At 49.2% G+C, this 24,458-nt stretch overlaps 2 protein-coding genes and 1 non-coding gene across 7 annotated transcripts in view; 2 read left to right on the top strand and 1 right to left on the bottom strand.

Moving 5' to 3' along the window:
• Window positions 1–15,499, top strand: part of TRIM16 (tripartite motif containing 16) — a 44,719-nt gene extending 29,220 nt beyond the window's left edge. For all 3 annotated transcript variants that reach the window (XM_060647231.3, XM_060647229.3, XM_060647228.3), the window contains 4 exons: window positions 3,064–3,297; window positions 6,217–6,382; window positions 6,853–6,948; window positions 9,534–15,499. In XM_060647231.3, the coding sequence (XP_060503214.2) occupies window positions 3,064–3,297; window positions 6,217–6,382; window positions 6,853–6,948; window positions 9,534–10,117 (1,080 nt within the window). In that variant the 3' untranslated portion in view covers window positions 10,118–15,499. The remainder of the gene's footprint in view (window positions 1–3,063; window positions 3,298–6,216; window positions 6,383–6,852; window positions 6,949–9,533) is intronic.
• On the bottom strand, window positions 2,844–2,928 carry TRNAQ-UUG (transfer RNA glutamine (anticodon UUG)). Its single transcript has one exon. It is a non-coding gene; the product is annotated as a tRNA-Gln (tRNA).
• Window positions 15,500–21,287: 5,788 nt separating the features above from the next.
• The window catches only part of FBXW10B (F-box and WD repeat domain containing 10B), a 33,116-nt gene continuing 29,945 nt past the window's right edge, over window positions 21,288–24,458 (top strand). For 2 of the 3 annotated variants that reach the window (XM_078437721.2, XM_078437719.2), the window contains exons 1-2: window positions 21,288–22,021; window positions 23,810–23,983. In XM_078437721.2, the coding sequence (XP_078293847.2) occupies window positions 21,517–22,021; window positions 23,810–23,983 (679 nt within the window). In that variant the 5' untranslated portion in view covers window positions 21,288–21,516. The remainder of the gene's footprint in view (window positions 22,022–23,809; window positions 23,984–24,458) is intronic. The other variant, XM_078437722.2, reaches the window with a different exon arrangement.

The following is a 24,458-nucleotide window of genomic DNA, read 5'->3' as shown; positions in this document are numbered from 1 at the left end:
TCTTCTTCTTCTTCTTCTTCTTCTTCTTCTCCTCCTCCTCTTTCTTCTTCTTCTTCTTCTTCTTCTTCTTCTTCTTCTTCTTCTTCTTTTCTCCTCCTCCTCCTCCTCCTCCTCCTCCTCCTCTTCCTCCTCCGTCTTCTTCCTATTATTATTAGAGAGAGGAAAAGAAAGAGTTTGGATGGGGGAGAGGGGCAGAGAGAGAGAGAGAGAGAGAGAGAATGATAGAATCCCAAGTAGGCTCCATGCTCAGTGTGAAGCCTGATGCGAGACTCGATCCCATGACCCCAGGATCATAACCCGAGCCGAAATCAAGAGTCAGATGCTTAACCAACTGAACCAGCCAGGCACCCCGGATCAGGGAATTTTGAAGAACAAGATTTAGTACTCAGAGATCATGGAGGACACAGACTGCTGCCTCAAGGTCACATGGTGACACCATGAGGTGGCCGGCAGAGAGAGAGGAGGGGAGAAACTGCAGACCTGGGGTCTGCCTTTATTGGGGTCAAGGGTGGTGTCTAGGGTGTCATGGGCAGTTCACTCCTTACTGGCTTATTTAAAGCATGAGAACAGGAATTTGAGCTCGGGAAGAAGTGAGGTCACTCAAGGGGCAGTTATTTCGGTTCTTCCAGGGATTTCTGAAAGGGGGAGCTTCCTGAGTGAGGGTGGCCCGATTCCTTATCTGGTTGTTTTGCTTGAAGCCGTGCCACACAGCTGGCAATGTTTATTCCAGGCGGATGTCTTTTGAAATGGATGCTTCAGGGGCGCCCGGGTGGTTCAGTCGGTTAAGCTGCCAACTCTTGATTTCGGCTCAGGTCATGATCTCATGGCTCATGAATTTGAGCTCTGCATTGGGCTCTGTGCTGTCACTGTGGAGCCTGCTTGAGATTCTCTGTCTCCCCCTCTCTCTGTCCCTCCCCTGCTCACTCTCTCTCCCTTAAAAATAAATAAATGAACATAAAAAAATAAATGGACGCTTCAGGGATGACAGACTTAATGTCAGGCACATACGTGACAGCTGCTGTTCTCCACAGGCTCTTTCCAGTCTGTGCTTGAGTTTGGAGAAGACCTTCCCATTTGCCTTCTTACTTAGCCCCGATTACCAGCTCATTTGTTACCAGTTCCATTCAGCTGCTCCAATGTGGAGGAAGCCAATAGATGATGGGGCAGTTGGCATAAAAATGCCAATGTAGAGAGAGGCTCTACCCAGCTCCCCACCCCTAGTTAATTTAAGATGGCCCTTGCTTCCTTTCCTCTCCTCCTTCCTCCCTTCACCATCAGATCAAAGATTCAGCCGCCACTAGGGCATTCCCGTGGGCTGCGTACCTGAGTCTTGGCCAAGCAGGGTCTCTGTCCACGCAGAGGTCCTGTTACCTGGTGTCATCATTTCTCCCCATCTCCCTCCAAACCTAAGGCTTCCACATGCCCTGGGCCAAGGGCGTCATCCTTTTGGAGTCCTTTCCTTACCAGTCCCCCCCTTATTCTCCTCCTCCCCTCCCACCATCTTCCCTGCCAGGGGACTGAGTGCTGAGGCACCTGTTTTGGCTCCCCGTGGATGCCCAGGGAGCATCCTTACTCTCGCTCTCAGGAGGAGAAACAGAAAAGAGCACCTGGAGGGGTTGGTCACATTGCTCTCAGATGGGATCGGTGTGGGTGGGGACAATGGGGGAGACTCAGGCAGGCAGAGAACGAGCTCTGGGCTGTGGAGTGAGGTCAAGGGAATAGGAGCAAAGGAAAGTGTGTCCAAGACCGCTAGATGAAGTTTAGTAAGGTGATCATGTTTGTGCAATGAGATGAAATGGGACAGCATCAGAGGGGGCTGTCAGCACTGGTGCCGAGGAACAATTTACACTTGGATTGAGGTTAGAAACACAATATTGACTGAAGGCATTTTATAAAGGCTGTTCCTCCTCTGAAAGGATAGAGGGCACGTGAAACACACACAAATACTGTCGTGCAAACCCTTCCTGTTCATCACAGGGGCTTTGGTCTGTATTTTATTCGGACGTGACATTCCGTTCTACACACGTATGCTCATCCTGCTGTGCTCAGGTGCCTAACCCCCTAAACATTTTGTGCTTGGAGGAGACACCACAAGCTTAGGTGGATGTGCTCTTGGTTCTGACGGGCTCAGCGGGCGGTTTAACCCGACGTAATGAAATCCTGAGAAAGCGAATTCACGCTACTGACTTGTACAAAGAAGCCAACCTAGTAGTTTGCCACCAGAAATGTAATTCTCAAGTATGCATGCATTGCCCTGGTAGGAAAATCAGTTTCAGAAACTTGAACAGTAACCCCAGACTGTCAGAGCTGGGGGCTTGGGGGGGACGGGGGCGGGTCTCAGAGATCATCAAATGTAAGAGAGATGATGGTGCATAAGTACCTGCACCCTGAACAGTAAATCCTTTTTTTTTTTCCAGGAACCTAGGATTCATACGAGAATAAAAGGCTGCCTTTTTAATTTTTTTTATTTTTTATTAACAAAATTATTTTAATGTTTATTTATGTCTGAGAAGGAGAGAGACAGAATGCGGGCAGAGAAGGGGCAGAGAGAGAGGGAGACACAGAATCTGAAGCAGGCTCCAGGAGGCTCTGAGCTGTCAGCACAGAGCCCGACACGGGGCTCGAACCCACGAACCGCAAAATCACAACTCGACCTGAAGTCAGATACTTAACCGACTGAGACACCCAGGGGCCCCAAGGCTGCTTAAAAAAATTTTTTTTAAATGTTTATTCATTTTTGACATAGAGAAAGAGACAGAGCACGAGCAGGGAAAGGGCAGAGAGAGAGAGAGAGAGAGACACGGAATCTGAAGCAGGCTCCGGGCTCTGAGCTGTCAGCACAGAGCCCGACGTGGGGCTGGAACCCACGAACCGCGAGATCACGACCTGAGCCAAAGTCAGACGCTTAACCGACTGAGCCACCCAGGCGCCCCAGAGGCCGCCTTTTGTTATAGAAAATTGCTCCCCAGGTGGCGGGTTGCTCGGCTTTACGGTTCTGTGTGTGGAGCTTCGATAAAGTCGAAGCCTTGCTAACGTCTTCTTCACCGCCCCCTCCCTCACCAGGTGTCAGTGTCGGAGGTGAAGGCGGTGGCCGAGGAGCAGTTTGGGGAGCTGCTTGCTGCCGTGAGGACGGCCCAGACCGACGTGATGCTCTTCTTGGAGGAGAAGGAGCAAGCAGCGCTGAGCCAGGCCAGCGGCATCCGGACGCATCTGGAGCACAGGAGCGCACAGATGGAGAGGAGGAGGCAGGAGCTGGAGAGCATCGCCTCCATCAGTAACACCGTCCTCTTCCTGGAGGTGCGGGCGGGGGCGGGGCCCGAGGCGCCCATCCCTGGTGCCAGGGAGCACCCTCGCTCTGCTGGGTCTGTGCCAGGTGTGGGGAATGCGGGACCAGAACTGCTCTTTTTTAAACTTATTTCTTTATTTTGAGAGCGAGAGAGAGGAGAGAGAGCAGGAGGGGCAGAGAGGGGGAGAGAGAGAATCCCAAGCAGGTTCTGTGCGGGAGGCGCGGAGCCTGACGCGGGGCTGGAGCTCCCGAAGCGCGAGATCGTGACCTGAGCCTAAACCAAGGGTCTGGTGCTCGACCGACCGAGACACCCGGGAGCCCCTAGAACTGCTCTCCGATAAATGGGGTGCACGGGGCACTGTGGGACCGGAGAGAAGTAGGTGTTAGCAGAGAACGGGAGTACAGGAGCGGAAAGGAAGACTCCCCAGAGTAGGAGACTGGAACTGGGTCCTGGAAGAGAAGTCATGTCCAAAGGGACAGAACAGCCTGTGGTCAGGCAGGGAGGTTTGAGAAAGCACCACCGGGGCGCCCGGGTGGCTCAGTCGGTTGAGCGACCGACTTGGGCTCAGGTCACGATCTCACGGTTCGTGGGTTTAGGCCCCGCGTCGGGCTCTGTGCCGACAGCTCGGAGCCTGAAGCCTGCCTCTGATTCTGTGTCTCCCTCGCTCTCTACCCCTCCCCCGCTCATGCTCTGTCTCTCTCTCTCTGTCTCAGAAATAAATAAACATTAAAAAAAGTTAAAAAAATAAAAAAGAAAGCACCACTGATGTGGGGAATTAGGTGCTTTCACAAGGAGGGGCCTGGGCTGCTGGGCACATAGTGATGGAGACGAGGCTCAGGGGGCCAGGCAGGCATCTGACTGCGAGAGAACTTTGTTCTTCTACGTGAAGTCACCAACACCACCAGTGGAGAATTTCAGATGAGAGAGGAGTGAGCTGGTATCAGTATGCCCGGCAGGAGTGAGGCTGGGGACCTCTTGCCTTTCAGAGAGGGGCTGCGTGTGCTGGTTGATTGAGGAAAGCCGGGCAGGCAGAGGAGATGAGACTTTCATCACGGGGCCACGCAGTATTCGCTAAGCCACATGCCATTAGGGCCAGACCTGAGGACATGTCATCTTGCAGGGACTGGGTGTAAATTCCATCCTCCCAGATCTGTCACTAGATAGGCGGGCAGTGTATAACCAAGTCAGTTAACTTTTCTGGGTCTCAAATTCCTCATTTACCAGATAATCAGCTCAGAGTCAATAACTTTCGAGGCTCCTTCTAGTCTAATATCCCTAAAAATAACTGAAAAAAAATTTTTTTTTGATTTGTTTTTCTTCAGTAAACGCTATGGCCAATGTGGGGCTCGAACTCACCACCCCGAGATCAAGAGTCAAATGCTCTACCCACAGAGCCAGCCAGGGGCCCCCAAATAATTTTTCTTTAAAATTTTTTACTGTTTATTTATTTTTGAGAGAGAGAGAGAGAGAGCATAAGAAGGGGAGGGACAGAGAGAGAGACAGAATCCAAAGCAGGTTCCAGGCTCTGAGCTGTTAGCACAGAGCCGGATGCGGGGCTCGAACTCACGGACCGCGAGATCACAACCTGAGCCGAAGTCAGATGCTCAACTGACTGAGCCACCCAGGCGCCCCACTGATTGCACTTTTGAAAAAAATTCCCCTCCAGTTACGACAAATATAAATGTTTGTTGTGGGGAAAAAAAAAACTCTTGGAAAATATGAAAGGAAACAATCACCCAGGCTCCCACCACCCAAAGACAACCATAGTTAGCCCTTTAATGAGAAAGAAAAGCAGGTAGAGAAAGACAAAAATACTAACAGAATGTCTTTGTCAGTTCCTTTGCTTTCCAATATCAAAACAAAGAAAATAGGAATGAATGTTTGGCTTCTCACGTCACGAGTTTCCCCAGAGAGGACATCATTTTTCTTTTTTCTTTCCTCCTTGTAGGACTTTAACTTAAAAACTTTAAGATGCATGAAATATATTTGCGTGTAAGTTATTTATGTAGAAAGGCAACTTCTTCTTCTCCAAATTGCGACCCGTTTGAAACGACAGCATGTGTTGAATAACCCATTTTTGCCCCCATTGATTTAAAATACCACTTTTCTCATGTATGGTGCTAAACTCCACATACAGTGTTAAAATGTGTAACTTGTAAAAAAAAATTTTTTTTTAAGTTATTTATTTTGAGAGAGAGAGAGCACAAGCAGGGGAGGGGCAGAGGGAGGGAGAGACAGAGTCCCAAGCAGGCTCCAGGCTGTCAGCACAGAGCCCGATGCGGGGCTCAAACTCATGAACTGTGAGATCACGACCTGAGCTGAAGTCAGATGCTTAACTGACTGAGCCCCCCAGGCGCCCCTATTCTTTTTTTTTTTAAAGGTTTTATTAAAAAAAATTTTTTTTAATGTTTATTTATTTTTGAGACAGAGAGAGACAGAACATGAATGGGGGGAGGGTCAGAGAGAGAGGGAGACACAGAATCAGAAGCAGGCTCCAGGCTCTGAGCCGTCAGCACAGAGCCCGACGTGGGGCTCGAACTCACAGACCGCGAGATTACGACCTGAGCCGAAGTCGGACACTTAATCGACTGAGCCACCCAGGCGCCCCTGAAAGTTTTATTTTTAAGTAACCTCCACAGCCCGCATAGGGCTCTAAACCTACAACCCCGAGACCAAGAGTCTCATGCTCCACCAAGAGAGCCAGCCAGGCGCCCCGGTGTCTCTTGATTTTTAAAAGCCCACTTCCCCAGTTTAAAAAAGAAACACCTTCTGTGTTGGTAGGTCCTGAGCTAGATATGTTACATAGACTTGCTCTCTAAAGGGCACCTTACCATCAACCCATTTTACAGATGCAGCCAGTGGTGTGATGAGAGCAGTGTAAGAAATGCAGAGATCAAGGCACGTCCTGCCATGTTTTCTTCACCTGCAGGAGTACTGCAAGTTTAAGAACACTGAGGACGGTCCCTTCCCGAGTGTTTACATAGGACTCAAGGATAAGCTCTCGGGCATCCGCAAGGTCATCACAGACTCCACTGGTCACTTAATCCAGTTGCTACAGAACTACAAGGTCCAGCTCCAGGATTTCTCCAAGGAAGGTGAGAAGCTGTCCGGGCCGTGGGCTGTGGCATGAGTGTTTCTCAGAGCGGTTGGTGGGGAAGGTGAGGGACAGCCAGGGGAGAGCGGGGGAAACCAGGGGGGATGTCTCATTTTCAAAGCCGTCCTTTGGCCGGGCCACGTCGCTAATGGACGCTTACTTTGATGATTTTATCTTGTGATTGAGGCCCAGAGACGTCGAGTTAGTTACATCGTGCAGTTGGCTTGCGTTTTTGAGGTTGTGAATGCCTGTACTTTTAAGTGGAATCCAAGCCAGTCTGGGATCTTTCTCCAGCGTATGATGCTTCACCCATGAGAGAAATGTGGCCCGTCGGGCAGAGTTCTCTCTGACATGACTGGAGTCCAGTCCTTCCCCCAGGGAGCCCGGGGAAGAGTGGCTGGGAAGTCCTGCTTCTTAGGTTCTCCTGACCACCTGGGCTGGTGTGCATTCATAACCCTCTGATTTTTCTAGAGGAATATGATATCAGAACTCAAGTGTCTGCCGTGGTCCAGCGCAAGCACTGGACCTCGAAACCTGAGCCCAGCACCCGGCACCAGTTCCTCCAGTGTAAGTTGTGAACAGCTTCCTCTTCCCCGCTCATCGACGTCAGCGTAATGCTCTGGTGAAGCATGAACCCCATCTGTCTCTTTTGTTCTTTTAAAAATTTTTAAAGAATCTTTTAATGTTTATTTTTGAGAGAGAGAGCGAGAGCACGCACACAAGGGGGGGAGGGGCAGAGAGCGAGGGAGACACAGCATCCGAAGCAGGCGCCAGCCTCCGAGCTGTCGGCACAGAGCCCGATGCGGGGCTCGAACCCATGAGGTCGTGACCTGAGCCGAAGTCAGACGCTTAACCGACGGAGCCCCCCAGGCGCCCCAAGAGCACCATCTCTCATTAAGTTTCAGGTTCTCGCAACCCCAGGTGTATCCCTAAATGGGACATATAAACAATTTAATGAAAAAGTTATTTTTTTACTTTTCACGTTTGAGGCAATTTCAAATTTACAAAAACGTTGCAAAAATAGGACAAAGACTTCCCGTCGACCTTTCATCCAGCTTCTCCAAACGTTAACGCTTTGTATAATTACAGCGCGTTGACCGAAACCAGGAAGCGGACATTGGCACGCTGCTATAAGCTCATCTACAGAATTTATTCGAGTGTTTCACCAAGTGCTCCAACCAGTGTCCTTTTTCTGGCCCATAGTCTGATCCAGGATCACAAATGTTTCCATGCCTCCTTAGTCTCTCCCAGTCTGGGTCCAGTCCCTTAGTTTTTCTTTGTCTTTCATGACCTTGGCACTTTTGAAGATCCTGGTTAGTTACCAAATGACTCCCTTTTTTTTTTTTTGAAAAAGTTGATTTATTTATTTTTGAGAGAGAGATAGAGAACCAGAGCTAGTGCAAGCAGGGGAGGGGCAGAGAAAGAGAGGTAGAGAGAGAGAGAGAGAGAGAGAGAATCCCAAGCAGGGTCCAAGCTGTCAGCGCAGAGCCCGACGTGGGGCTCCATCCCCCGAAACCATGAGATCATGATCTGAGTGGAAATCAGGAGTCGGGTGCTTAACCGACTGAACCACCCAGGCGTCCCTGGAATTTAAATAGACTTGAATATGCTAATTCACTTGGAAAATATAAGAGCCCAAGATAGAGTCCCATGTGACGTGTGGAGTTTATAGACTAGAAGGAAGACGGGCACGAAACAAACACACAAATAAATGGATTATACACATTTTGTTGAGCATCATGAAGTTTAAACGGCCAGAGTGCTCTGAGAGAAAGTGATGGGGAGTCATCTGCCCCAGATTATGGTCACAGAGGGCCTCTTTGAGGACATGCACCGTTAGCTACCATTTGAAAGGATCGGTAGGAATGACCTAGGCTCAGGGTCGGCGATGATCATGTCTCGGATAGAAATGGTCTGTGCTAAAGGGCTCAGTGTTGCGTGCTTCTGAGGTCAGGGTGGCTGGAGTGTGGCAGTCAAGGGGCAGAGGGCAGGAGATGCAGGCCAGGGCCAGTCATGCGTGGCTGAGCAGGTGGGGGTGAGGGGGTCACTGCTTTATTCTGTGGGCAGAGGGCCCCATCAAAGGTCTTTAAGCTGGGGTGACATGATTTACCTTAGCCTGTACCCTGAAACATACCCTGTGGCTCTGTTGTGGAGAAGGGCCGGAAGGGGGTCACGGCCGAGGGGCCGGCAAAGAGCCTGTTCTGGACTAGATCGGGGGTGAAGCGGCGGGCTGGACAGAAGTGGGATCTACAGGGCTTGATGCTGCCTGTGGGTGGGGGCGGGTGGAGAGGAGGGAGGAGCCAGGTGGGGGTGAGGATGGGGGCAGAGACATTTCAAAAATAACTTGAGCGTGACTTGAGCAACTTGAGCAACTGGGTGCCTGGAGGTGCCATTATTATCTTTAGTCTCCGGGGTTGGCGAGAGGATGTGTTTGAGGGAATGTTTGAGCAATCACCAGGCTAAATATTGGTCAATTAAAAAAAAAAATGAAAAGGGGCACCTGGGTGGCTCAGTGGGTTAAGCATCTGACGCTTGATTTTGGCCCCGGTCATGATCTCACGGTTCGTGGGCTCGAACCCCACGTCAGGCTCTGTGCTGACAGTGCGGGGCCTGGTTGGGCTTCTGTCTCCCTCACTCTCTGCCCCTCCCCTGCTCGCTCTCTCTCTCTCTCAAAATAAATAAATGCACATCTAAAAATAGATAAACAAATAAGTACATAACGAAAGAATCGCGTGTGGTGGGTGAATGCGTATTTCCACCAGCCCTGGCCCACACCGAGAAGAAGAGTGTGGCCTTCGATACGTATTTGTTGGATGAATGAATGAATGAATGAATGGGCGAGACAGTGAATGAATCCGTGGATTTTGTGTCTTGATTCAGCTCAGCAAATAATACAGCAAATGCCCGGCGATTTGAACTTCAGAAAGGAAGGAAGTGGAGTGATTTGAGTTCTTTCTGTTTTGGTTTTTGCCCACCTCTTTCCTGGGGGTGGGCACCTCTTTCCTGGGGGTGGGGGGGGGTGGGGGGCTGGACAGTCGCCCCAGTAAACAGAGAGGCAGAGAGAGGTGTTTTCTCCTGCTTGGGAGGCTGGCTGGGTTTGAAGTGTTCCGTCCGAATCCGCCGTCAGTTCCTGCCCTTCTGTATCTCCTCAGATGCATGTGACATCTCGTTTGACCCGGACACAGCACACAGGTATCTCCGGCTGCAGGAGGACAATCGCAAGGTCACCAACACCACGCCCTGGGAGCATCCCTACCCGGACCTCCCCAGCAGGTTCGTGCACTGGCGGCAGGTGCTGTCGCAGCAGAGCCTGTACCTGCACAGGTACTATTTTGAGGTAGAGACCTCCGGGGCGGGCACCTATGTTGGCCTCACCTGCGGAGGCATCGACCGGAAGGGGGATGAGCGCAACGGTTGCATTTCTGGGAACGACTTCTCCTGGAGCCTCCACTGGAATGGGAAGGAGTTCACAGCCTGGCACAGTGACACGGAGACCCCGCTCAAAGCCAGACCTTTCCGGAGGCTGGGGATCTACGTCGACTTTCCGGGGGGGATCCTGTCCTTCTACGGCGTGGAGTCTGACGCCATGACTCTGGTTCACAAATTTGAGTGCAAGTTTTCGGAGCCGGTCTACCCCGCCTTCTGGCTTTCCAAGAAGGAAAACTCCATCCGGATCATGGATCTGGGAGAGGAGCCCGAGAAGCCAATGCCAACTTCAGTGCAGGCTGCTCCCTAGACTCCAGCCTCCGTCCCTCAGACTCTCACTGACCACAAAAGACGGGACAGCGGCTTGCGTCTTAAGGGTGGCCCGGGGATGGAAATCTCCACCAGAGGAGAAAGGTCTCTGGCTTCTCCCTCCTGCTCCCTGCTGTGCTGTTCTCTCTGTTTGCAGTAATCCCTAAGCACCTGCCTCCTCTTTCTCACCTTCTAGTGATATTCTCCTGTCTGCTCAGGTGCCTAGATTCAGTAGCCGGGAACCTTCAGAGTGATCCCAAAAGATTGCAGAGTAATCAGAATAGATCGCAAGCTCTGTGTTGCACTTCTGGGTACCGTGTGGCCGTTATGAACTCACTTAACCTTCACAGCAGCTCATATCCTCCTCTTTTGCAGATGGGGAAACTGTGGTTCGGGTGGGGGTGGGGGGGTGGTGGTCAGTTAACTTGCTCAAAGTCATTGTGATCACATGGTGAGCAAGTGGCAGAGCCGGGACTCGAACCTGGGCAGGTCGGTGCTGAGATTTTAACCAGTCCCCTGCGCTGCCCTCCTCATTAGATCGTGGGTATCGTGGGTAAGGGAATAAGCCACATGATGAACTCCATGGCATGGACACCGAGTGTCTCAAACCTTCAGTGTCTTAGCATCCACTCCGTCTGGCTGGGCCACTCAGCTGCGTAGTGGCAGTGACCTCACTACCTCACACAGCAGTTCATCGTAGTTTTGGATAGTGAAGATTAGAAGAAATGTCTTTAAAAAGTTTTTTTTAAATATTTATTTTTGAGAGAGAGAGAGATAGAGTGCGAGTGGGGGAGGGGCAGAGAGAGAGAGGGAGACACAGAATCCGAAGCAGCTCCAGGCTCCGAGCCATCAGCACAGAGCCCAATGCGGGGCGGGGCTGGAACTCATGAACTTCGAGATCACAACCTGAGCCCAAGTCAGACGCTTCACCGACTGAGCCACCCAGGTGCTCCCAGAAGAAATGTTTTAATGGAGTCCAAGTCCTAGTCCCTGTGACCTCCGAGGAGGGGTCTCCCCTTGACTATGTGGACTTGTCTGATTTCTCATTCAGAGGACAGACCTTCAACTGTATGAAGGCAGTTCTCACGCACGTCCTCCAAGGAAGTTTGTTTTCACCCTACGTTTCCCACTTTTCCTTCATAACTTCTGGGTCTTTTCCTGTGACCTGTGTCAAGGCAAGTTATCGTCCTCTTTGACAGTCTGATGGTCCCTTGACTTGTTTCCAGAGACCCTGTCCTATGTTTGTATCCAAGGATCTATACAGTGGAGGATTAGAATTTTCGAGAATTTTCGAAATTGGAATTTATTGAGTTCATTTTTTATTTGAATTTAAAATATTGTTGCATCATTGCTGCTTCCAGAGATACCTTTGATTTACGATTCTGCGTCCCATAGGCTGGCACTCCTTCCGAGCCTGGTGTCACCCATGGAATTGGTGAACTTTTCTTCTGAAGTCTTAATCTTGTGGATCCATATTGATTAGGGTAAGGCTGAAATACGGAATCTCACAGCCCCTGGTCAATACCTTTTGGGTTTAGTTGCTCAATAAGTTATGTTTTGGGAGAACTGTATACAGCTGTAGCCAACTTTTAAAGCCCACTTTTAGTCCTTTGTCCACCAGACACCCGGAAGGACTGTCCCAATGGCAAAAATCAAGACATGTCTGCATTTCCTTGCTCACCTGCCTCACAATGCTCTCGAAAGAGAAAACGAGATCCGCCTGGCCAGTTTTTACCGAACCACTGAGGTTTGTTGGTATTGGCTGCTTTATTTTCTAAATGCTCACCGACTCCTTCATTAAACCACTTTAGGATTCTGCCGTGAGTTCACATCCAAGTGGATGAGTGTGTTGTTTCCAGAATCTACCTTATTTTTCTCTTTAGAAATTAAGACACTTTTACATGTCCCCATCCTCTACACTTTTCTTAATGTCTTGAAGGTTACCGCCTGGCTTTTGGTCACATCGGTAAACTGGGTCAGGGTCATGAGGTGTAATTCGTTTAAGTCAGAATGCTTGAGCTCTTATAAAGGAACCCTTTGTGATCTGAACTTCATTTCCCAGCCAGCTCTCTTTGTCCGTTCAGTTTCAGTGTCAACACCTCCCTTCTTGATATGAAAGATCAAAACAGGGGCATCTGGGTGGCTCCCGTCAGTTGAGCGTCTGACTCTTGATTTTGGCTCAGGTCATGATCTCAGGGTTGTGAGATCAAGCCCTGCTTCTGGCTCCTCGCTGGGTGTGGAAACTGCTTAAGTGTTCTCTCTTTCCTTCTCCTTCTGCCCTTCCTCTGCTCCCCCCCCCTCAAAAAAAAAAAAAAAAGATCAAAGCAAAACTGAGTGTTAGAAATACCTACTTTCTTTCTGTCATTGCCTCAACTGATGGGTATATCTTTTTTCTTACTCTTGGTCCCCAAACTGAAATTGCCTAAAACAAACAAATTAAAAAAACAAAAACAAAAACAGGGCCTATTTTATATTCCGTCATTTCCCCAAAGCCGTGTGAGTGTGGGGCACTCTTCCGTATTTACCTACATTTATTTCCTCTTCCATTGTGTAGATGCACTTGGAAACACAATCTGAACTCATCAGGAGCTCCTTTTGGTGCGTGATTGTTTTGTTCCATTACTAAACCATTTTTGTGAGCGTAGGGTCAGAATGCAATTTTAGCCTCTACGTAATTTATTCTTGTCTCAACTTTTTGAGGTTCAAGTGCCCATGGCATTCTTTTCCAGGAATGTTACAGAATCTGAGTCAATTCCAACATCCTCCCAAGATCCATGATGAAATGATAAGATAGAAATTTGGGCCCATTCGTGGAACCCTTCTTTCTTTAACATGTTCAGCATGTTTTTGGAATGACCGTCCTCAAATCAAATTGATTCAACATATATGTTGAAATATATGTTATATATTTATAACATGCAAGCTGCTGGGCTGGGCACTAAGATATAGTGACCCAGAAGATAACCAGCTGTACCCTTGGATCACAGAAGTTGATTTAACATTGAAGTGAACGGGCACCTGGTTAAGCCTCCAACTCTTGGTTTCAGCTCAGGTCATGATCTCATGGTTTTGTGAGTTCGAGCCCCACGTCAGGCTCTGCACTGACAGCTCTGTCTCCCTCTCTGTCTCCCTCTCTCTCTGCCCCCTCCCTACTCGCCCTGTCTCTGTCTCTCACAAAATAAAATAAAAAAACTTAAAAAAAAATTGAAGTGAAAAGTGAATCTGAAGAGCTGAACAGTAATCCACGATTCAAGACAATAAGAGACGAGGCAGTATTTCCTCCCTCATTTCCTTGCCTGATGTACTGCTTCTAATGTGATGTTTTCTCAGGCCATCTTGAGTTTTGAATTGTGTTGTTGACTGACCATCTATCGGATTTGTCCCCGTCTCTACAACCAACTGTCCCCATTTCGGGGGTCACCACTCCAGCCCCATTAGCCAAAGACAGAAGTGGAAGAAATAGTAGCCTGCACATTTCCTGCTTCTCCTAGGTCCATCCGATTTGAGCAGGACTCCCCTCCCTCCACACGTCACGGTGGTGGTGGGGCAGGAGGGTCACCATATCGTGTGTAGCTGATATCCACATGCAGGGGACACCATGTATGGCTCAGGTAGAATGACCGGCCGGCCAGTCTGTGCTGGGACATGCTTAGTCTTTATCTTTATTTCTGGTTTGTCTGTGGTCTTGCTGAGAAAATCCACGGTCTCCCCGAAGGGAGGCCACCAGGTTCTGGAAAAGAAGAGGGCAGACAGGTAATCCAACAAGGGCTCAGGGTCAGCATAGCAGTGATCAGGCATTTGAGGTTAAAAATCTTTTCCCCTAAGTTAATTAATGTTGTGACTCTGTTTCCTTGGGGAAAAAAGTGCTTATAAAAAAATAATTTTCCAAAGCCCCTACTAAAGGTGCTACAGTCAGACTGTAGTGAACCCCTTAACCTATCTCAGGTGCTTTGAGTTATAGCAACCCTGTGTTCTCGGCCTCTTTAAATTATAATGCGCTTGCCGGAAGTTTCCATAAAAACCCTTGTCATCCTTTCTCCCATTCCAGCCATACCTTCAAGGCCCTCCTCTCTGTGGTTTGCCCCATCTTTCATTCAGTCAGTTTCAAGCTTGATTTTGAAGTTAAATTTTATTTTCCCACAGCATGCTCCAGTAGTATTTAGGCAGTGATATTTAAAAAAAAAATTTTTAATGTTTATTATTTTTGAGAGAGAGACAGAGAGCAAGCAGGGAGGGGCGCAGAGAGAGAGAGGGAGACACAGAATCTGAAGCAGGCTCCAGGCTCTGGGCTGTCAGCACAGAGCTCGATATGGGACCTGAACTCACGGACCGTGAGATCATGACCTGAGCCATTATCGATCGAGAGCCAGACACCTAACTGACTGAGCCACCCAGACTCCCCTCAAGTACTATCTTTGAATACCATTTCTTATTTAATCTTTGCAGCCCTGTGAGATAGATAATATGTCCCCTATTTTATGGAATGAAGAGGAAAACACGGGTGGCTCAGAGAGGCCGTGTAACTTGGTCAAGGACACACAGTAATAACTTTGGAAAGAATTGAGGATTTGTCTTTACTTTTACCCTTTTAAAAAATTTATTTATTTATTATTTTTTTTAATGTTTATTCATTTCTGAGACAGCAAGAGACAGAGCATGAGCAGGGCAGGGGCAGAGAGAGAGGGGGACACAAAATCCAAAGCAGGCTCCAGGCTCTGAGCTGTCAGCACAGAGCCCCACGTGGGGCTCGAACTCACAGACCGCGAGATCAAGAGTCACGTGTTCCACTGACTGAGCCAGGCAGGAGACCCTGTGTTTACTTTGAAATACTTTTAAAACAAAGTTATGTGGGGCACCTGGGTGGCTCAGTCGGTTAAGCATCCGACTTCGGCTCAGGTCATGATCTCGTGGTCTGTGAGTTCGAGCCCCACGTCGGGCTCTGTGCTGACAGCTCACCGACTGAGCCACCCAGGCGCCCCACAGATTTTGAATTCTTAAAGTATGGTTTCCCCACCAGCAGCATCGGTACCATCCGGGAACTTACTGGAAATGCAAATTCTCAGGCTCCCAGCCTGGATTTAGAAATCAGAAACTCTGGGGGCCGGGCCTAGCGATCTGCTTTAATAAGACCTGTAGGGGATTCTGAAGCATATGTATGTTTGAGGACCACTGGTTTACCTCCATCTCTTCTCCCTCACCTGCTCTGCTCTCCAAATACCGATAGCGGGTGTCTACTCATTTTAGTACAAGCAGGAAGACATTTTTGGCCGCCCCAGGCGAACCCGGTCTCCTTGGGAATTCAGCTATTTCGGCTAAGTTTAGAACTTTCTGTGCTGTCTGGGTTCTCCCCCTTCCGGATAATAAAACATGTCTAGTCAATGTCCTTGTTTTCCACCTGCTTTTTTTCAAAGTCAAAGGGCAAACGGGCAACCTGGAAATTCACTGACTTCTCAGGAACAAAGACTTTTCTCTTTTAACTTTGTAACATCACATGATGGGGGGGGGGTTGGTGATAAAAGGTGGCAGCTTTCCCACTTTCTCTGATCATAACAATACTTGTATAGCTCTTCATACATCATAAAGTGCCCTTCAAGTAATACATTCATTTGACCCTGACACTCACCTGTGAGCTAGGTAGAAGTATGATCATTTAACAGAAGGGGAGCAGGTCATGTGAATTGCCCAGGGGCATGTAGCACAGCCTGGGATGTGGGGTTTCATCCCACACCCTTCTACTCGGTACTGGTACCCAGTCCTTTCCTGGCTTCCCCCTGGCTGAGCTCCACAGGTGGCTGTGGGGGGCAGGAACCAGCAGAGACTCAGGTGCAATGTTAGGGCAGCAGAACTGGCCCCTACTGGGGTTCTTCAAACCGTGAGAGAGGGTGGGAAAAGGAAGTAGAGTTTGGGGGTGCCGTGGGGAAAAGGGTTGAATCCGAATCTTTTTAAAAAAAAGTTTATTTGTTTATTTTTGAAAGAGAGACAGCTCGCAAGCAGGGGAGGGGCAGAGAGAGAAGGAAAGAGAGAGGCTCCGTGCTGTCAGCACAGACCCCAACACGGGGCTCGATCCCATGAACCTGAGATCACGACCCGAGCCCAAACCAAGAGTCAGATGCTCAGCCGACTGAGCCACCCAGGCGCCCCTGGTTTACTCAGAATCTTGAACGAAACAGAGTAACACAGGGCAGAAAGGACAGCGGGGGGACTGGCATGAATCCTCCAGGCTGCTGGTAGCCTGGGTATCTGAGAAACCTCCAGGTTTACTTCTCAGCTCCAAAGCCTTTCTTTGAGAAATGTTTTCCTCTCCTGGGGCTCACCTCCCATGAGACCTATTTGCCTGCCTCTTTGGCTACCACTGGTGCCAGCTCCCCACCATCGGCTTATCCCATCCGGCCACCTTGTCCTGCCCTCCACCACGGCCACTTTCTCAACTCTAACACCAGATCCCAAATGGCTTAACCTCCCTGCGTGAGCCAGGTAAGATGCTATGTGTGCGAGTGTGTGTGTGTGTGTGTGTGTGTGTGTGTGTGTGTGTGTAGTGATGGTGAGTGGAAGGGAGAGGCCGCAGAAGCAACTTCCATGCCCGCCTACTTGAAGGAATGTCATCCTCACAGTACAACACCCTGCAGGATGGCGATCGTGTGTCTCCTACAGATAAGAAAACGGGGGCTCAGAGAAGCTTGTTCAAGGCCACGACAGCTAGTGAAAAGCAACAATGGGTTTCCAGCCAGTCTCTCTGACTCCCAGGCCCCTCCCGTGGGCCACAGCTGACCCTCAGCAGGGAATAAAGACTGAATTGGGTGGATAAAACCACTTCCTTGAGTAGGTAGACCAGCCAAACAGATTAAAATCCTAATTTATTTGAAAAAAAAAAATCCTAATTTATTTGGACCTTCAAAAACAAGCTACCTTGGGGCCCCTGGGTGGCTCAGTCGGTTAAGCTTCCAACTTCAGCGCAGGTCACGGTCTCACATTTCGTGAGTTCGAGCCCCCACGTCGGGCACCGTGCTGTTAGCGCAGAGCCCGGTTCGGATCCTCTGTCTCCCTCTCTCTCTCTCTGCCCCTCCCCTGCTCATTCTCTCTCTCAAAATTAAATAAATAAAACTTAGAAAAAAACCAAAGCAAGCCACTTTCAGTTTGTAGCAGTTCTGGGGGTAGTGAGTCTCCCGCTCGTATACCCAAGCGCTCTATGTCTGGGGTACTCGTTCTTCCTGGCCTCCCTGATAGCTTAGAGGCTAATCCTGCTTTCACCTTTTCTCCCGATATCGATTCAGATAGAAGAGGCTGGGCTGTTTGATCGGATCTCCTTCCCAGCCCGATTCCTGTCCCTAACCCCGACTCGAATGCCAGACTGCCACTGCCACCAACCCAGGCAATGACACCCAATGGCTTCCTCTACCTGAGCGAGGTCTCCAGACGTAGGCACCAGAAATGCTCAGTTACTGCAAGCATTTTGGCTTAATCTAGGGAAATAACAGTTATAACAACAAGAGCAGTGCTAACTGGTCTCACGTATCCGGATCCAATCGAATTACTTGCCTTAATTTCTGCCATCCTCATCAGTAAGGTGGGGAAACGGAGGCTCAGCGAGGCCAGGCAGCTTACCCAAGATTACACAGCTCCTACGTACCAGAATCAGTGTTTGAAACCTAGAACTGTCTGCAGCAGAATTGTCTCCGTGCGCCTTGGAAGCCCTTTTCTGGGCTGCCCAACATTCGCAAGGACATTTTGGCTGCAGTGGTGAGCTGGGTGGTAATCGTCAGGGAATAGTCTATTACAGTAATTTTTTCCAACTTAGCATTATATCTTTATTTTTCTGGAAAATTTTCAAACCCGTGAAAACTAAAAGACCTGAACAATGAACGCTCGTATGCTCTTCACCCACAGTCACCGATTATTAGCATTTTGTTACATTTGTTCTTTCTCTGCGTGTAGATCTACGCATACACAGTGTGTGTGTGTGTGTGTGTGTGTGTGTGTGTGTGTGTGTGTGTGTGTGTTTGTGGGTATTTTTTTGGTGGAAACTTTTGTGACACTTTGCAGATACTCAGCCCGAATATGTCAGCACTTAATAGTGATTCCCAAACGTTTTTCTGACGGATTCTAGGATCCCCGGAGCAGCTGCTAATCAAACTTTGTGGCTTGTAAAGCTGATGGAAGACAGTGTCTGTCATATTTAACTTCAGGTTTCAAGGTTTTGTCTTCATCCGAAGAGCCCCATTGCTGTCCGTAATTGCCTTGCTAACAAGTGAACTTTGGAACTTATACATTTATGCTAACGTAACTTCGCTTTTGTCTACGTTACACATAGAGCTTTTCGGAAGATATGATTTGCAGACGGGATTTTGTTGCTCAGAATGTTCGAAAAGCCTGATGAGCCCCTGGTCTCTTTCTGGGTCATAACTGACTGCAGAAGCCTTCTGTTTTGGGTACCTTAGGACGACGTGCACTCAGAGGGGTTGGGTCCAACGACCCACATCATCACTCCTGAATGGATCATAAGCAACAGCAAGGGGTAAAGGTCTCATGAAATACGGTTGCCATTTTCATGTCCTTATTCTTTTAAAAACTGTGCACACACGCACTCATTTAAAAAAATTTTAATGTTTATTTTTGAGAGAGAGTGTGTGCAAATGGGGGAGGGGCAGAGGGAAGGGGACAGAGGATCCTAAGTGGGCTCTGTTGCCCACAGCAACAAGCCCAATGTGGGGCTCAAACTCACGACCATGACCTGAGCTGAAGTCAGATGCTCAACCGATTGAGCCACCCAGGTGCCCCCATAGTCGTTATTTTTTTTTACATGCATCTCAACGATGAAGTTTTGGGGGTGATGGTGGGGTGGTCTGGAGCCAATGGCCGAGAAAGTATTCTTGAAGATGTCTTTGGTGCAAAAAGGTGATTTTACTACAGCACGGGGACAGGACCCGTGGGCAGGAAGAGCTGCATGGGGTCGTGACGGGCAACTCGTTATAGACCCTCAGGTTGGGAGGGGTCAGGGATAGAGTAAGTCTCTAAGGAATTTTGGAAGCAAGGTTTCCAGCAGCTTGAGGGGCTAGCCCTTGCTAGGGAAATGGCATTTATTACTGTTTAATAAAACCTCAGTCATGAGACCCTTCAGATGTATATCGGGGGGCCATAAGTTTGGAGTATGATGGCCAGCATGTATCTTGGGGGAGCTGAGATAAAGGAAGTAGACTTACAGGATCCTCGAGGTTGGGGTAAGTTAAGCTAAGATTCCCTTTTGCCCCTAGCAAAGCGTCATCATCCAGGAAGCTGAGCTCCTAGAGGCAGGTCACTCTGTTTCAAGGACTTCTCAATGGACTGTAGGCAGCAAGGAAATTTAATTTTTCATTTGCCTTAGTTGCCCACATTGCCGTGGCAAGCACTTGAGCCCCTTTGTTCTTGGGTGGTCAGGTTTGTCCGAGGAATATCACACACATTCCACCTGGAGGGGGTGGGGGTGGGGGTGCCAGCCTGTATTTTGCCCTCAGCTTGCCCCACGCCCCCTCATCATCAATGTATGCACATACACACGTATAAACATAGTAGCTGGCATTGTTTGCTTGGCTGCCCAGAACAGTGGTCCCAATGACGACCATGATGATGACAGCAGTAGGACAATAGTTAGCATTTACTGAGGGTGACCTATGTAACAGGCCATCATCTAAGTGCTTTGCCTATAGTATCTCATTTAATCCTCAAAAAACCATTCTGGGTGGTAAGAACTATCATCCTCTTTGTTTTACAGATGAGGAAACTGAGGCATAGGGGATTAAGCAATGTGCATGCGCATCCAGAGCTAGTAAGCAGCTGGGCTGGGGTCCAAACCCAGGAGTCTGACCCCAGACCCCTCACTCTTCACCACTCAGCTGTTCTGTTGGCTGGGATGCAAGGGGGAGGTACTCAAATCGGAGGGCTGAAAGCTAGCAGCGGAAGGAGGGGAGGGAAGGGACAAAAGTGGGGAAGGAATGAGTTTTGTTTTGCAGAACCGGCAGTTTCTGCCAAGGAGCTGCTCAGCCAGCTGTTTCTCACCTGATAGTCCCCTTGCTAGGTATTTTACCTGATAGCCCTTATGTGAGCCAGTCTGAGCCGGTTTGGAGCTAAGGATCTGCACAAAAGTCTCCCCCTCTGTCCCCCCCAAGTTGTCCTGAAGTTACCTTTAGCTCGTTCTACTACCCAGATCTCCTGCGGGTGGAATTTTCTGCCGTTTTTTGAACATGATGTATGCACTGGCACGTGGACAGGCTAGGCATGAGCAATTGAACCGAAACGCCTAAGTAATGGAATATGTATAAATCCTTAATGCATATGCAAGCTCCTTGTCCCCGCCCCTAACACACTGAATAAAAGCTTCCCTTCCTAACCCCAGGGAGACACAGTCCCCTGAGAGCTATCTCCCTGTCTCCTTACTTGTAACAACTCATCAGAAGTTCTCGGCTTTCAAACACTTCTTGGGTTGTGTTCAATTTCATGCAACCCAAGCGGGGACCCCCTTGAGTTCAGTCATAGTGCTGCGTCCCAGACAAGTGTGTGTGCATGTGATTGAGGTTAACTGAAACTTTTCCGCTAAGGAGTGCTTCTCTGCCCAGGTTTCTGGTTAGCATTCTGAAGCAGTCAAACAAGTTTCTTTTAAACATTTGCGTTTTCAGTTCGATGCTGAGTTTAGGAAATGAAGGCAGGGATGCCTGGGTGGCTCAGTCGGTTGAGCATCTGACTCGATTTTGGCTCAGGTCATGATCCCAGGGTCATGGATTCGAGCCTCATGTCAGGCTCTGTGCTGAGTGTGGGGCACGCTTGAGATTCTCTCTCTCTCTCTCTCTCTCTCTCTCTGCCCCTCTCCCCACCCCCTCTCTAAAATTAAAAGAAAAGAAAAGAAAATGAATATAAACATATTCAGGATCGTTGGGATAGTCAGCTTATAACCAAACAGCTGTAAACGTAAGTTTACATCCAATTTTACATCCACGAATATTTGTAAGTCGTTACTAATAATATCCATTGGAGCTCAACACCAGGCTCCACAGTATATATTTTCTCCTTTAAGAAGGACCCACATGTTACTTAAATTTGACCAACACGGATTCTTGTGGTTCTAGAAATGAGATGACCAGCTCTTTCAGAATATACAGCAACTGCCTCCACCTAAGCAGTGCCCGGTTTAGGAGATTTACGGTAAAGCCATGTTTCCTAGGAGGTCAGTACAAAAAGCCAGGCTTCTACCGGCAGTTTCCGGGAGACATAAGCTTTCCATCCGACTCAGCCTCAGCGTTTTACCTTTTTCTCCGGGAAATGTTTATACTAGAAAAGGCTCAACTGGGATATTCATCAGCTGCTTCCTGCTCCCGTGGTGTTTGGTGGGGCTGATAACGGACAAGGATAAAATGCGCTGGGCATCTCAGGATCATGGAAACCCTGGAACTGAGGCTCAGGAATGCCCCCCATTTTCGCTGTGAGAAGGGAAACAGCTCTGTCCCCGTGTGCCAGAAGTGTGAAACATGTGTCCTCACCTGGAAGATCTTCTCTACCAAACAGTGGTTCCGGAGGATCGGTGAGATACCCCAAAGGAGGTTTCTGGTCAGCATCCTGGGGCAGTTGGATAGCTTGTATTTGTTACACTATTTCCAGAACATCCTTCAGGCCACGCAGGGGAAGGATTTCACCTACAGCCGGTCCCGGATCAACCTCAGCAAGAAGGAGGGGAAAATCGGCAGGTCTTCCTTGAACCAGATGTTGGATAAAACCGTCGAACAGAAGATGAGGGAGATTTTGTACTGGTTCGGGAACAGCACCCACTGGACGAAGGCAAATTACACGCTCTTGTTGTTCCAGATGTGTGACCCCAAGTTACTGCTCACTGCTGCCAATGTCATCAGAGTCCTGATCCTGAGAGAGCAGAGCAATGTCGCAGGTAAACAGGGCCACAGGTGGAGAGCAGAGGGCCCCCAAAGGTGAGGAAGCCAGACGTCAGGAGCCTGTAAAGGAACCAGACGTGTGGACAGGCCTAGGTAGACAAGCTTAAGGTTTTCCAGAACGCAGGACAGAGCTCCTTGTCCTGACATGCGGTCCTGTTTGCCAAAGGAGAAATTGCAGGATGTGACTTCCTTCTAGAAAAGCATGAAATGCAAATGCTTTTTATGGAAGTACAGAACTTTTTTTTTTTATGTTTTATTTATTTTTGAGAGAGAGAGAGAACACGTGCACAGGAGGGACAGAGAGAGGGAGACACAGAATCTGAAGCAGACTCCGGGCTCCGAGCTGGAGCCCGACGCGGGGCTCGAACTCACCGACCGTGAGATCGTGACCTGAGCTGAAGTCAGACGCCCAACCGACTGACCACCCAGGCGCCCCAGGAAGTACAGAACTTTTGACTGTCCGGCATTTGGAAGGGATTTAGGCCCAGTTATGGCTGGCCCGTGCCTCTAATACTCATTGCTGGTGTGGCTCCGGCATTAGTGGGTTTGGGATTAGATGGGGTTTGGGAGGGATGTAAGGGGGAAGCTTCTGAATTGTTCTGCCCTTCAGTCTGCAGTGCACAGAAACCAGGCCAAGAGGTCAAAATGTAGGGCTCGTTCCCATTCATTCCGCCATATTGCTTGCACCTGCATAAAATCCAACCTGAAGTGGTGTCTATTCAAGCCTGCAGGTAGCAAGAGGGTCAAATAAGGGTAGGGCAGGCGTTCTCAAACCTTACCTTGCATCTGAATCCCTGGGAAGAGTTCCAAAAGAGTTTCAAAGCTAGACGACCCAGGGGACAGTTAGATTCCCATACATGGCACTGGGTTTCTTTGGCGTGTTAGGGAAGTAACACTCAGGGAATCTGAGTGACACAGCCTAGGCGACAAGTAAAGGGACTTGAAAACCAGGCCTCCCTGACTGAACATGTCCCATCTCGAGGTGCTCCTGCCAGGAGCCCGCAGACTCCAGAAGGCCTGGCTTGTACACACACACACACGCACGCACGCACGCACACGCACACACCCATACACACATGTATGCACACGCATGCACACGCGGGGCTCGAACCCGCGAAACCGTGAGATCACGACCTCAGCCGAAACCCAGATTCAGACGCTTAACCGACTGAGCCACCTAGGTGACCCAGAAATTAAATTTTCTTAAAAATTTTTTTTTTAATGTTTATTTATTTTTGAGAAAGAGACAGAGAGAGAGAGTGGGCAGGGGCAGAGAGAGAGGGAGACACAGAATCCAAAGCAGGCTCCAGGCTCTGAGGTGTCAGCACAGAGCCCGACACGGGGCTCGAACTCATGAACTGCAAGATCATGACTCGAGCCAGAGTTGGACGCTCAACCAGTTGAGCCACCCAGGCGCTCCCAGAAGTTAAATTTTCTAATTTGGCTCAAGGGCAGTTCTTGCTGAAGAAAATTAAGTAAGTGGTGCAGGAAAAAGTTGTCTGACTTCAAGCTTCTGCCCGCAGCTCTCTTACTCTCTCTCCTTTATGTGGGGCTCTGATGCATTGTGCATTGTGCGTTGTGGGTCAGCAAAATCCAACAAGGAGCTTCCTGCAATATTTGCATAGCAACTCGGGGGCTCCCCCGGATAAAACTGGACATAACTGGCTTGGTCCATTTTGTGTGGATTGAAAAGAGGGCGGTAGAAAGAAAACTGTTTTCCTCCACCTCCTTTCCTCCATACACCCCATTAAGGAGCACCCTTGTCTTGGCCTTTTGGTTTTCAGGGCTCAGTCAGTCCGCCAGTGATGTGTTTGTCTTCCCCGGGAAAGACCACCACCAGTCTGAGACCTCGCAGGTCTGCCGGGCAGCCGGAACCAAGAACACATCCTTCCCTTTGTCCAGATCTCCAGGGAAAGAAGGGTTGCTTGAAAATATGGGGGGCGGACCATCTGACACTGGTAAGTCAGCCCGTAGCAGGAAAGCCAATAGGTAGGAGACTGGGAAGTCCCCCGTTTATTTATTTTTGAGAAAGAGAGGGAGAGAGAGAGAGGGCAGGGGCAGAGAGAGAGGGAGACACAGAATCGGAAGCAGGCTCCAGGCTCTGAGCCGTCAGCACGGAGCCTGACGTGGGGCTCGAACCCACAAACCACGAGATCATGACCCGAGTCGAAGTCCAACTGAGCCACCCAGACGCCCCTCTTGGGGTAATTTAAAGGAAGTGCCAGACACGATGCCATTTCACCTGAATCGGGCAGGGTTTGATACACTATAGGCATCTTCTTGAACTAGGAAGGCTTGCAAAGCCCTTGTGTATTTGGTTTGGGAGGTCTTGTTTCCGTTTTGGCAGAAGAAATGACAAAAATCCAGTAGTCTAAGGGTAGACCATGATGAGCTCTATCTCTGGGGAGAGGGTTTGGGGAGGGCTTCTCTTGG

The sequence above is a fragment of the Panthera onca genome, chromosome E1, assembly GCF_046562875.1.
Source record: "Panthera onca isolate mPanOnc1 chromosome E1, mPanOnc1 haplotype 2, whole genome shotgun sequence".
Lineage (NCBI taxonomy): Eukaryota > Metazoa > Chordata > Mammalia > Carnivora > Felidae > Panthera > Panthera onca.
This window is presented reverse-complemented; position numbering and strand designations above follow the sequence as displayed.